The sequence below is a fragment of the Elephas maximus genome, chromosome 1 (assembly GCF_024166365.1).
Source record: "Elephas maximus indicus isolate mEleMax1 chromosome 1, mEleMax1 primary haplotype, whole genome shotgun sequence".
NCBI lineage: Eukaryota > Metazoa > Chordata > Mammalia > Proboscidea > Elephantidae > Elephas > Elephas maximus.
In genome coordinates, this window is record NC_064819.1 from 106528742 (window position 1) to 106543024 (window position 14283).

General features: G+C 48.6%; 2 protein-coding genes across 2 annotated transcripts in view; one reads left to right on the plus strand and one right to left on the minus strand.

Annotated features, from left to right (window-relative positions):
- The window catches only part of GUCA1ANB (GUCA1A neighbor), a 74229-nt gene that overhangs the window by 34426 nt on the left and 25520 nt on the right, over positions 1 to 14283 (plus strand). The window lies entirely within an intron of this gene.
- Positions 1 to 14283, minus strand: part of C1H6orf132 (chromosome 1 C6orf132 homolog) — a 41635-nt gene that overhangs the window by 22057 nt on the left and 5295 nt on the right. Inside the window, exon 2 of the mRNA XM_049891919.1 lies at positions 4192 to 4298. Within this exon, the coding sequence (XP_049747876.1) occupies positions 4192 to 4298 (107 nt within the window). The remainder of the gene's footprint in view (positions 1 to 4191; positions 4299 to 14283) is intronic.

Genomic DNA, 14283 nt, shown 5'->3' on the forward strand with positions numbered 1-14283 from the left:
TGGCCCTCAGCCATACTGCAACTCAGGGGCAGAGCCCGGACTGGTGCCAGCTACCTGAGGATCAGTTCCAGGTCCGTCCCACTCACTAAGGGATCCTGAGGGCCTTTTCATAATTGCCTTTGGCTGCTGAATGCTGAGAAAGCATTTCTTAGTCCTCAGCAACTTCCCCTCAAATGGAGTGAGGAAGCTCCAGGGAAGGGGGCAGAAGCACCTGTCATTGCCCCGCTCCTACTCTTGCACCCCATCCCTCAGCAGTTCATGGGGTACTGATAGTGAGGGTATGTTGAGAAGACTGCCCAGGCCCAGACAGAGCTTGAGAAAGAGCATGGTCCTTGCTGGGGCCCGTCACCTGGCTTTTTGGGATGACGCCACCTGGTGCCTCCCCTACCCCAGGGCAGCCTGGCCTGGGAGGTGCCATCAGAGTGTGGGAAGGGAGGATGGGGAGGGGCTGAGGCCTGATCTGTCGGTGTCAGGCAGGGCTTGGTGCTGGCCCAGCTTCCCACACACCCTGACTTGGCAGGGCTGGGGGCAGGGTGGGGACGTGTATCTGCATATGAATTCACACCCATATGGAGCTCTGTCCTCTTAGTCCCTGCCCCCAAGCCTGGCATGGAAGGGAAGGGAGAGGAGTGGGATGCTCAGATAGGAATTAAGGTGCTGGCTTGGGGTCTCCTCAACACAGGAGCAGGTGATAAAGGATGTGGGGACTGCTGCATGTCTTGTGTCCTGAGTCGGGAGCACAGAGCTGCCCCTGGGATGTGGGCCATAGGCCCAAGGATTGCACCTAATTTAAAGGTACATTATGAGTGGGTTTCAGGGGAGCTGTGAGCCCTCTGCTGAAACTGTAAGCACAACTGTGTGTATGTGACCCATTGCCTCGTCAAAAGAGGCAAAAGACCCTGGTACCTGGCAGGCCCTGGCTGCCGGACAGGGATTCAGAGAGGCAGGCAAGGAAGACGGAGGTGGTTCTGCCAGCTGGTGCTGCAAAGGGGAGAAAAAGGCCTATAGGTAGTGGGTGGAGGAAAGAGTGGGATGGCCTGAACAGAACTTGGACCCTGGAGCCAGGCTACTGTGGTGCAAATGTTTGTCTTTGCCACTTGTAAGCTGTGTGACGTCGGGCAAGTTACTTCCCCTCTCTGTGCTCTGATTGCTCCATCTGTAAAGTGGGGGAGAATGATAGATAGCACCTTCCTCATAGGGAGGCTCTGTTGACTTAAGGAGTTAACACCTACGAGACACTTAGAATGGGGCCTGGCACACAGTAAGTGCTCAACATTTCCTCTGCCCAGGACAGCACCATGCAAGCCACTCTGCCTCATTCAGCCAGCACTGAAGGAATGGAAGGAACTTCCCCCTTCTGGGTTCCATTGCTCCTTCTGTAAAATGAGACTGGTGTGGACCCGACATCCCTGTCCTTGTCAGCCCACCATGTGTCCGTGGGTCAGTCCCCCAGGGAAACGGTGTGAATTTGCTGGGGAGAGCCCCCATTTCCTGCGACCAGCTTTAAGGCTTGCCCTGAAGAAACATTTCCCTAGGAGGGCCTGAATCCCGGGCCTGTCCAGCCAACCCAGCACCCCTGCCCCCACAGCCCCCAAGTCTCCTGCCAAGCCTGCCTGGGGTCTGCACAGTGAGTCAGGTCCTGGTTGGCCCAAACTAGATCCTGAGGGGGCATGAGGGGTGCAGAAAGGTTAGGCCTCACCCAGATCACCAGAGGGGTCCAAAGTGGGTGGGTGGAGGAAGATGTAGGGTAATAGGCCCTTTGAGAACAAAGGCAGCAGTGCCTCTTGTTAACCCTTTAGTTGCTGATTCTTGAGATGGTCCAGATTTGGAGGAGTGGCCAGGACAGCAGGCTACAGTCATGGGGTAATAGCTATTTCCACCCTCTTTTTTTTTTAACCAAGAGATCGGCAGTTCGAATCCGCCAGGCGCTCCTCAGAAACTCTATGGGGCAGTTCTACTCTGTCACATAGGGTCGCTATGAGTCGGAATCGACTCGACGGCAGTGGGTTAGAGAAGTATAACAATATTTTAACAACCAGGACAGGTATGTCAGCCCTGAGCCTATGCCACTGTGACTCTGAGTATATATGCTGGGGATGGAAGTGGGGAGAGAATCTAGTTCAGTTCCAGCAGTGGAATATCTCCATGTTATATCTCATCTGCCTTTAGAGGTGGCAGTAACTCCTATAACAGTCATGGATCTTGGGGACACAGAGTTAGGAGCCGACTCATATGCTTCATACCTTTTGTTTGTACTTTTTATATATTTGCCTATGATGTCCGTGAATTGCTTTCTTAATTGTGGTGTGTGTGTGTGTGTATATATGTATGTGTGTATATGTATATATAAAAGACTCTTGCTATTTCAACACTTTTTGCAGGTACAATTCAGTGACATTAATTACTTTCATATGTTGTGTAACCAACACCACTATTCATTTCCAAATTTTTCCATCGCTGTTAACGGAAGCTCGGCGCCCCCTAAGCATGAGTTGCTTTTATAAGCAGAAGATAAATTATTTAAAGTTGCATTCATGGAGGTGCCTGTGCCCAGCCCTCCACATAGAGGCCCTGGGGATGCAGCAAGGAGAAAGTAAGACCTGGTCCCTCCCATCCAGGAGTTTGGGTCTGGTTAATGAGAAACACTGGTGATGGAGAGAGGGAGGTGGTCATACCAGGAGTGCTGGGCAGATGTGCAGGTGCCTGGGACCAACCGTGGAGTGCCATGAGGCTGAACAGGCCCACGAGAGCTCAGATCAAGACAAGGCGCCTTGTCACCCTGGGTGTGCAAACCCTCATGGCAGTGTGAGGATGCTGTGACCCTCGTGACAGTATTGTTCCAACCAGGACCCAGGTCTGGCAGACAGCAGTGAACCTAGAATCTATGAGGCTGGCTGTTTAGGCTCTAGACCTGGGCTGTCCAATGTAGCAGCCACTGGCCTCAGTGGCTACTGAGCACTTGAAATGCTGCTCGTTGATAGTGAGATGTGCTGCTGTGAGTATAAAATGCACACCAGATTTTGAAGACTTAAAAAAAAAAAAACACCAAACCTGTAGCCATCAAGTCGATTCCGACTCATGGCGACCTCTTGTGTTGCAAAGTATAACTGTGTTCCATAGGATTTTCTTGGCTATAATCTTTAGGGAAACAAACTGCTAGGACTTTCTTCTATGTTGTCACTGGGTGGGTTCACATTGTCAACCTTTAGGTTAGCAGTCAAGCTCAAACTGTTTGCACCACCCAGGGACGGTTTTTCAAGATGCAGTAAGAAAAAAGGAATGTAAAATGTGTCATTAATATTTTTTTATATTGATTAAGTGTTGAAATGACAATCTTTTGAACATAGATTGTTCAAAATATATTATTAAAATTAATTTTACCTATTTCTTTTTACTTTTAACACGGCTACTAGAAAATTTAAAACTATGTATGAGCTCACATTTTATTTTTATTGGACAGCGTTGGTCCAGACTGTCCCAGAAAACCCATGAACTCTCACCATGGTAAATAGAACCGGCCAGAGCAATCATTTTGGGTACCTCTCCTTTGTCAAAGAACAAAAGCCCAATCACAAACTCCAAAAGGGAGTTTTTGGCTTCCTGTAGTTTCTGACCCTCAAACACATCTGTCCTAAATGCCCTTCTCTAAGGTTCACTGCTATTTGTCCTTCGAGGCAGCTCAGGTGTCACCTCTTCCAGGAAGCCCTCCTTGACCACCCTCTGTGGCTGGATTGGCTGTCCCTGCTCTGGCTTATGTTCTAATAATCAGTTGTACTCGTTTGTCTCCTGCACTGGGCAAGGAGCTCCTTAAGAGCAGCAAGGCTAGCGCAGTCATCTCAGAATCCCAGCATGAATGCAGGGCCTGGCTAGGAGCAGGCAGTCATCAGTGACTATGGGATATGAATCCTGTTAGCTGGAGGTACCCATTGGTGTGCCACCTCTGTACACAAATTCTCCATAACTTTTTGCATTTCAGCCCCAGAGGAACTGACACCACTAATCCCACCTTTCCTTCTGAGGGTCTCAGCCATGCCTCCTCCCAGCAGCCGCCCTGGATTGGTGCCAGAAATGAACAGAGTGTGAGGCTGACCTCCATCAGGGCCAGGGAAGGTGGGACTGCCTGCTCTGTGGCAGCCGCAGGTGTCCCTGTCCAGTACAGACACTCAGACCCCAGAGCAGAACTGTACTCACCAGTGGAAGGAAGGTCAGCAGGGGCCGGACTCTTGGCCGAGCTTTCAGTGTGGCTGTTCCAGACTCACTCACTGAGTCAAACCGGTTGTCTCCATAACAGATTCCATCTAGAGGAGACAAGTGAGGGAGATCACTAGCTGGAGGTCAAAGGTATCTGGGCAAGTCAAGATTAATCTGCCTTGCAGTTCCCATTGAAGGAAGCCAGGCCCCGTGGTTGCCCCTGGATGACTCAGCTAAGCACATCATCATACATAGTAAGGTCCTCTGGATGGAGCATGAGCTAATGGGTCTGACTGAGGCTGGATTGTGGAGGACTCAGTAGCTGGTTTCCTGGGGTCTCCTCCAGGGTTTCTGAGGCTTTCAGACCCCAGCAGCCACCTCTCTTCTGATCCACCTCCCACAGGTCCTGGGCCTTTTTCCCCACAGAACATTGTCTCTCCTTTTGGGGCCCTGAGAGCTTGGCCAAGGCCCCAGCCTCGGCCCCAGCCAAAGCTTATCTCTGAGAGAGAGAGGAAAATAAGTCGGGTTTTCTCTCAAGTGTTTGAATTTCTAATCTGGAATGAGCAGAGATGATGACACTACTTTCTGCCCCCAGCGGCCAAGACTCTACCTTCTAGACTCCTCAAATTTGAGATTTCCCTATCCCCCAAACGGCAGGTTGAGGGAATATGTATGACTCTGATGCACCCTTGCTAGCAAGCAGAAAAAGCGAGACTGTAATAAGAATCCCAGCCCCACCACTGACTGGCCACTCTGGGCCTCAGTTTCCCCATCTGTACAATGGAAGTGATGATAGTGCCAACCTCACAGGACTGCTGTTGTGGGGAGTATGAGGCGTAAGTGTGGCTGGCACATAGTAAGTGCTCAACAAATGTAGTCCCTTCCCTGTGGGAAGACGATATAAGAGCCTTCCTCTTTCTTTAACGCATTCCTGGATGGTGCAAATGGTTAACCAAAAGGATGGCAGTTTGAATTCACCCAAGGTTGCCTCAGAAGGAAGTCCTGGCAATCTACTTCTAAAAGAGCACAGCCACTGAAAACCGTATGGAGCATAGTTCTACCCTGAAACACATGGAGTTGCAATGAGTTGGAATCAAGTCAACAGCAACTAGTACTGGTACTTCATCTATAATTATTGGGTCTATGCTCTGGGCTGTTACTATAGTAGTGGGTGAGGGTGTGAAGAGATATTCATCCTTTCTCATGTAATCTCCCTCATCACCCTTGACATACATTAATAAGAACCTCACCTCCAGCATTATCATCTCCCTCTGGCAGGCATCACTGTGAGCCCCCTGCTATGTTGGTCATAAGCAAGGAGGACTTTCATCCATTTAACAGGATTTTGGTTATAGAGGGATTTTCTTCTCCTCTATAACCAGACAGGAAAGAGAACAAAGGCTGGCAGCCCAATTAACCAGAATCTTATCAACTAGAACACTGAACTAATTGTGATTACTGTTCCCCTTGCAGGAAACTTGGTAGCGCAGTGATTAAGCACTCAACTGCCAACCAAAAGGTTGGTGGTTTGCACCTACCAGCTGGTCTGTGAGAGAAAGATGTGGCAGCCTGCTTCCGTAAAGATTTACAGCCTTAGAAACCCTATGGGGCAGTTTTACTGTCTTATAGGGTAGAACTGCCCCAATGGCAGTGGGCTTCCCCTTGTACGTGACTTTGGGAGAAAATGGCGAGAATGCCAAATGATTTATTAGGAAACAGATTGGACTTGTCAGGGAGACCCTGGGATCAGAACACATTCACCCTGGCTTCCTACACCTATAGCCATGGCCCTGTGTGTGAGAATCTAGCCTTAGAATGTTACCTGGAGGCTCCTGGGAATGCCCCAGCAGTGGGGTCAGAGTCCTACCAAGGCAGAAATTTGGCTGGTACGTTCAAGATTCTCAGCCTCCCGAGCAGAATTTCAAATCTCATTAAATCCAGACTTCCTTGAGTCACTGAAGTCAGATGAGCCCCTCCCTAAAAACTATTACCCTGAGGAAATCTTTAAACTTTAAATGGAAACTATCCCCTGAATTCATCTTTGAACCAAATAGTAGTCTAGCCTAATTAGAAAAGAACATCTGCATTAAACGTTATACCCTTTTAAAGAATTATCTCTCTGTGATCAAATTGACAACAGCAACTCAAAACGATAGATGAGAAGCTTGGCAGGGCAGTGATGGTGAAATAGTTTGGAAAAGGTTGTCAAGAAAGGTGGCACAACTTGAAGAATGTAACCAGTGTCACTGAATTGTATATGTAGAAATTGTCGAAGTGGTATATGTCTGTTGTATATATTTTCACCAAAAAAAAGATTCTCAACCTCTCCAAATGAGGCCAAAATCAAAATGGCGAGTTCTCTGTGTCCTCCTCCAGTCCCTGGAAACTCCAGTTCCCAGCTCTGTCCTGCCCTGTACACTCTGGGCAAACTCGATTCCCCACTCTTGGCTGCCAGCTCTGCTCCTGAGGCTGGAGACCAAGATTGGATGGGGTGGGGGGAGGGAACTATAAAAGCACAGATTTGGACCAATCAGAAACCACAGAAGCCAAGATAACTAGACACACCTGACAGCTACCACTAAAGCCCACCTGCTGCCAAGAGTTGGTATGTGGACATTGGGATCTCCAGGGGCATTCTCTAGGTAGCACTCTGTGGGTGCCAAAGTCCTAGATGGGATAGATATGGCTGCCTGGCCCTTAATAGCACTGGGGTAGGGGTTGGGATTAACACACAGACTGTGTGAGTACAGGCGCCTGGCTAGATACTTCCTCTAATTATTGCATTTGTTCTCTGTACCAGTGTTGAGATCTAGGTGGTCTGCTTTCTACAGTTTAGTTATCATGAGCTGAGTTATTAATGAGGACTACAATTGTGTGCCTACGAGCTTTAGAGGCGTTATATCCAAACTGGCAAAGTGACAGCAATAATAATAGTAACAAAAATAATAGGTAAAACTTACTGAACACTTATAATGGATCAGGCACTGTTATAAGCATCTTAAAAACAGTTACTGTTGAGTCCATTCCGACTCATGGTGACCCCACGAATTTCAGAGTAGATAGAGCTGTGCTCATAGGGTTTTCAATGGCTGTGATCTTTCAGAAGTAGATCGTAGGCTCTTCTTCCGAGAAGCCTCTACCCATCACTGTTGAGTCAATTTCGACTCATAGTGACCCTATAGGGTTACTAGGAGTGTGAGGAGCCTCTAGGTAGATTCAAACCACAAATCTTTTGGTTAGTAGCCAAGCGCTTAACCGTTTGTACCAACCAGGAACTCCAAGCATCTTCCCCAAAAAACCCAAACCCATTGCTATCGAGTCGATCCTGACTCATAGTGACCCTACAGGATAGAGGAGAACTGCCTCACAGGGTTTCCAAGGCTATAAATCTTTACTGACGCAGACTGCCACATCTTTCTCCTGCAGAGTGGCTGGTGGGTTTGAACCGCTGACGTTTCAGTTACCAGCCACTCACTTTAACCACTGCACCACTAGGGCTCCTTCCCAAGCATCTTGTTGTTGTTAGGTGCCGTCGAGTCAGTCCGACCCACAGCGACCCTATGTACGACAGAAGAAAACACTGCCTGGTCCTGCGTCATCCGGACAATCATTGTTGACCCTCTGCTTCACCAACCACGATGTCCTTCTCCAGGGACTGGTCCCTTCTGATAATACGTCCAAAGTATGTAAGATAAAATCTCACCATCCTCTCTCCTAAGGAGCATTCTGGCTGTACTTCTTTCAAGACACATTTGTTCGTTCTTCTGGCAGTCCATGGTATATTCGATATTCTTCACCAATGCCATAATTCAAAGGCATTAATTCTTCTTTAGTCTTCCTTATTCGCTGACCAGCTTACGCATGCATATGAGGCAACTGAAAATACCATGACTTGGGTCAGGTGCATTTTAGTCCTCAAAGTGACATCTTTGCTTTTTAACACTTTAAAGAGGTCTTTTGCAGCAGATTTGTCCAATGCAATATGTCTTTGATTTCTTGGCTGCTGCTTCCATGGGCATTGATTGTGGATCCAGGTAAAATGAAATCCTTGGTGTCATGGACTGAATTATGTTACCCAAAAATGTGTGTATCAACTTGGTTAGGCCATGATTCTCAATATTGTGTGGTTGTCCTCCATTTTGTGATTGTCATTTTATGTTGAGAGGATTAGGGTAGAACTGTAACACCATCCTTACTCAGGTCACTTCCCTGATCCAATGTAAAGGGAGTTTCCCTGGGGTCGGGCCTGCACCACCTTTTATCTCTCAAGAGATAAAAGGAAAGGGAAGCAAGCAGAGAGTTGGGGACCTCATACCACCAAGAAAGCACCATCAGGAGCAGAGCACATCCTTTGGACTGGGGGTCCCTGAGCCTGAGAAGTTCCTCAAGGGGAAGACTGAGGACAAGGATTTTCCTCCAGAGGCGACAAAGAGAGAAAGCCTTCCCTTGGAGCTGACACCCTGAATTTGGACTTGTAACCTACTAGACTGTAAAAGAATAAATTTCTCTTTGTTAAAGCCATCCACTTGTGGTATTTCTGTCATAGCAATACTAGCTAATGAAGACAGAATTTGGTACCGAGAGAGTGGGGTGCTGCTCTAACAGACACCTAAAATGTGGAAGTGGTTTTGAAACTGTGAATGGGTAGAGTTGCAACAGCGGCAGAGGACCAGCACAGCAGAGAACCTGCAGCAGCAGAGAACAAGCAGCAGCAGAACCAGGAGACCAGCACAACATGGCGCTAGAGCCGAGCCACGGAGTGAGAGAGCTGAATGCCCGTGCACAGGAGACTTCCTGGCGGAGTGGGGTGCCTCCAGACACTTATTGGTGGAGCTACTGAGCAGATGTGGGCATGAGTCTCAAGGAGCCAAGAGGTCAAGAAACCAGGAAACAAGCTGAAGAGACAAGGAAGAAGCTCAACTGCCTCAGTCTTGAAAAGTATGGCCATGACCTCAGGGGATTCAGGGGATGGATCCATGGCCTCTGGTGTTTCTAAGGGTGGAGTCGCCACTAAGATGGACTAGGAGAATGGTGTGCCTAAAGCTGAGGAAGCAGAGTTGCTGTCCCAGTGGGCCTGAAAGGCGGAGCTGAAGCACAGGGCCGAGGGGCCTCCACTCAGAATCTGAAGAGTGTGGCCAATACCTAGAGTCTGTAGGGCAGGGCCATTGTGTAAATTGTCTCAGAGAACAAAGGATTATTTTTAAAGCTTTGAGGGGTAATGTAATGTGTTCTGCTCACTTGCTTGGTGGCTGTTATGCCTTCCTTCCCTCCAGTTTCTCCTATTTGTAATGGAAATGTCTCGCTTTGCCTGTTCTGCCGTTGTACCATTGGAAACAGATAACTTGTATTCTAGATTTCACAGATGAAGAGGAATTTTTGGATTTTGGACTTGGAGTTAAGACTTTGGTATGATATGACGGGGTGAATATGTTTTACATGTTACAAGGATGTGATTTTTTAGGGGCCGGGGGTGGAACGTCATAGATTGAATTATGTCCTCCAAAAATGTGTGTATCAACTTGGTTAGGCCATCATTCCCAGTATTGTGTGGTTGTCCTCCAATTTGTGATTGGAATTTTATGTCGAGAGGATTAGGGTGAGATTGTAACACCACCCTTACTCAAGTCACCATCCTGAACCAATGTAAAGGGAGTTTCCCTAGGGTAGGGCCTATACCACCTTTTATCTCAAGAGACAAAAGGAAAGAGAAGCAAGCAGAGAGATGGGGACCTCATACCACCAAGAAAGCAGCACCAGGAGCAGAGCTCGTCCTTTGGACCTGGAGTCCCTGTGCCTGAGAAGCTCAGGGGAAGATTGAGGACAAAGATCTTCCTCCAGAGCCGACAGAGAGAGAAAGCCTTCCCCTGGAGTTGACACTCTGAATTTAGACTTGTAACCTACTAGACTGTGAAAGAATAAATTTCTTTGTTAAAGCCATCCACTTGTGGTATGTCTATTATAGCAGTACTAGATAACTAAGACACTTGACAATTTCAGTATTTTCTCCGTTTATGGTGATGTTGCTTATCGGTTCAGTTGTGAGAATTTCTTTTTCCTTATGTTGAGGTATAATCCATACTGAAGGCTGTGGTCTTTGATCTTCATCAGTAAGTGCTTCAAGTCCTCTTCACTTTCACCAAGCAAGGCTGTGCCATCTGCATATCGCAGATGCCTCATTCTTTTTCATATAATCCAGCTTCTTGGATTTTTTAAGAAGTAGATCTCCAGATCCTGCTGGAGGAATCCCTGCATGGTGCAAAGAGTTAACAAGCTCGGCTGATAAATGAAATGTCAGAGGTGTGAGTCCCCCCCACTCCTCAGGCGCCTTGGAAGAAGAGTCCGGCAATCTGCTTCTGAAAATCACACCCATTGAAAACCCTCTGGAGCACAGCTCTGTTCTGACACACACGTGGTCGCCATGAGTCGGAATTGACTCGACAGGGAACTGGTGTTTGGCTCCTGCTGGAAGAGTCCTTGGGGTCTCGGAGGTTTTGTTTGCTGCTTGTACTTAAGGAGGAGGGAGTGGATCATCCAGGTGGGATTCAGAAGGCAGGAATGACGAGGGAGCTCCTCTGGACCCAGAAATTTCCAAAGAGAGAGGCACCTTCAGCAATTCCATGAGCCAGGAGGCCCTGTGAGACCCTGGACCAGGTTCTGAGCAGGGCCTGAGCCCCCAGCAGAACCCAGCCCAGTCAAGATACAAACTCAAACCTCTCTGTCTGGCAAATTTACCTAAATATAATGCAATGATAAAACAGGAAAAAATCCAGGTCTGATAATCTGATAAAAACCCAATAATTAAAAACAATCCCAATTCCCCAGAGAATTAATCCTCTCTGTGACAAGATTGTGCTCAGGATTTCTTCATATTTTGCTAGACATTTTCTTCTTGTGTCTTGAAGGGAAACAAAGGAGGGGTTTTCACGTACCTGTCCCCCAAGGATTTGAGTTCACATGAATACCGTCTAAGCAAACCAAACCCAACCCGTTGCCATCGAGTCTATTCCAACTCATAGTGACCTTACAGGACAGAGTAGAACTGCCCCATAGAGTTTCCAGGGAGCACCTGGTGGATTCGAACTGCTGACCTTTTGGTTAGCAGCCGTAGCACTTGGCCACTACACCACCAGGGTTTCCTGAATACCATCTACTATCCAAAAAAGTGGTTCAAAGAAAGAATCTTGATGCCCCACCCATTTTAATAGGGGGGCTTCACCTCAGATTTCAACCTAAGGACAGACTCCCCTCCTCCACCTTCTCCCTAGGAGACCTGACCCTCTCACTGGCTTGAAGGGTATTTAGATTGTAGCAGAGGCTGCCTGGGGCTGTGTGGAAGGCAAAGCTGGTCAGAAACACAGAGGCAATGCCATCAGCTCATCTTGGGGGAGGCAGGACGATGCAGGATTTAGGATCTGGGTTTAGAGCCCCACGGAACTTGGGCTCTAGCTCCTGCTCCACAATTTATCAAGTGTAAGACCTTGGGCACATTACTAGATCTCTTCGAGGCTGTTTTTTCATCTATGTGGACAATGATACCAACCACGTGGGTTGTCTGTCGTGAGGCTGCAGGAGATAGTATGCCTCCCAGATAACTGGAGCTCAGTCATTGGGAGGGCTGGTTATTACTGTCATCACCGTCATTGTTCTCTCCTTCTGCTCTGCCTTACCTCGCTCCAACAAGGGTTTGGGCTCTGAGCCTGAACCAGGCCATGTCACTTGGAAATTATGGGTGAACACCTGTACCCACAGAAAGACATCAGGAAGTTGGTGGCCCTTTGCTCCCTTGTCAGCGAGAACTCAGTCCTGACACTGGGGACTGGTCCCAACCCCTCTTTTTTGCAGATGAGGAGACTGAGGCCCAGAGCAGGAGGGGTTGGAGAGTGTTGGTGGTGCCCCTGACTTGCAGTACTGGGCTTGCTGCCTTTCCCCAGGCAGGCAGACCTGGTCCTTTCTGTCTACAGCAGGGTGTGTGTGTAACGGAGTGTGTGTGTGTGTAACGGAGTGTGTGTGTGTGTGTGTGTGTGTGTGTGTGTGTGTGTGTGTGTGTGTGTGTGTGTGTGTGTGTGAGACCGGGCCAGCTTTCGGGAAGCTGGGGGCTGGACACAAGTTGCTGCCTCACTCCCAGCCCTTGTCTTCTCCCCTTCTCAAGAAGAGGAGCCTGTTTGCATTTCTTTTCTCACAGAGTTCAGGGGCCAGGAAAGCCCCAAGAGACAGGTAAAATGCTCTTCCTCCTCCAGCCCCAAAGCTGTCCCCAGATCTCCATGGAGGTTGGGGTCAGAAAGATTCCCTACATCCTAACCAATTCCAATTGCCGTTGAGTCGATTTTGACTCACAGTGACCCCATGTCTGCAGAGTAGAATTGCTGAGTAGAATTGCTCTGTAGTGTTTTCAAGCTGTGACCTTTCAGAAGCAGATCGCCAGGCCTGTCTACCGAGGCAACTCTGGGTGGGTTCCAACCACCGAACTTTCAGCTAGTAGTCTGAGCGCTTAACTGTTTACACTACCCCGGGACTCCCCCCAAATCCTAGCGAGGTCCAGGCTAGAGAGAAAATTAATAGTAAAAGTTTAAACGTCTAACATCTATTAAGTACTTGCTATCAGCCAGACACTATTCTAAGAGGTTTACATTTTGCCCACAATACAACCCTCTGGGGAAGGTGCCCTTATTAGTCCCATTTTGCTGATGAAAAAACTGAGGCTCAGAGAGGCTAAGTTCCCTACCCAAGGTCTGACAGCTGGTGAGCAAAAGGGGCGAGGATTCAAGCCAAGGCAACCTAACTCTAGAAGCAGAGCAAGGAAATAATGTAAGGACCCAGTGTCCCATCCCTTGAGCTCTTGTTTTTCCAGAGACTTGAAGTTGTTGAGGCATTTTTTTTTTCCAGTTGCAGCTGGGTCGATTCCAACTAATGGCAACCCCATGCATGTCTGAGTAGAACTGGGCTCTGTAGGGTTTCAGTGGCTGATTTTTTGGAAGTAGATTGCCAGGTCTTTCTTCCTAGGTGTCCCAGGTGAACTCAAACCTCCAACCTTTTGGTTAGCAGCCAAGCAACCTAGGGATCAGATCTGGGTTTCCATCCCAGCTCCTCCATGTCACACCTGAGGGCTTTGGGCACTGCCTCGGGCTGTTCCCCCAACTATAAAATGAGGATAATAACTCCTACTTTTGCTGGGAGCCTCCCCAAAATAGAGGGAACAAAACTAGCAGGGCTGGGGTGATGGTTTGGGGCCCTCGAAATGCTGAGAGTTACCAAATGACCCCAGGCCCCCCTGGCCACAGGTCTAATCGGATTTCAGGGGCTTAGGCAGGGCAGTTTGTTGCCTTGACCCAGAGTAACCCAGAGCCCAAAAACAGACCCCCCACCATTACCCCACTGAGGTAGGATGTCCAATCCTCAGCCACCAGGGGAGCCCCAGCCTTTCAGAGAAGCAGGGTGGGGGAGGGGAGAGCGTGTGAATATAACCCACAAATGACATTAATGAGGCCCTATCTTGCTAATTAACAGGTCCACATGACAGGAACCTGAAAAGGCTAGTCTGTCCCAGCAAGCCCCAGCAGGCCTGACCTGAGTAGCAGAGAAAGCCCTCGGTCCAAGGGCAGAGGGGACGCTGGCTGTGGGCTGGGGTGGAGGGGTATGGGGGTAGGGAACCACAGAGCAGAGGAGGAGGGAACAGAAGAGGAGGAGCCTGAGGGTGGAGGCAGTGAAAAGCACCCCCCAGTGTGGGGACTGGAGGAGAAGACGCTACCCTCAACCTAGTCCACAGACCAGCTGTGCGGCCTCGCCTGGGAACTTATTAGAAGTGCAGAGTCTGCCCCATTCCAAGTCTACCAAATCAGTCTCCAGGTGATTGGACGCACATTAACGTTTGAACTGCCCTGAGCTGGAATGACTGAGTTATTTAACCTAACTGAGCCTTCGGAGACTGTTTCCTCAACTGAGAAAGAATACGTCTGGATCAAGAAATGGCAGCTGATAATAATAATGATATTGTTACTATTATTATTTGGCTGAGAGAGAAGGGGCACCCTGTAGCTCGTACTCAGGGGTTAAGGAAGGGTCTGGCTTTCTGTGGTGGAACAACAGGGACAAGAG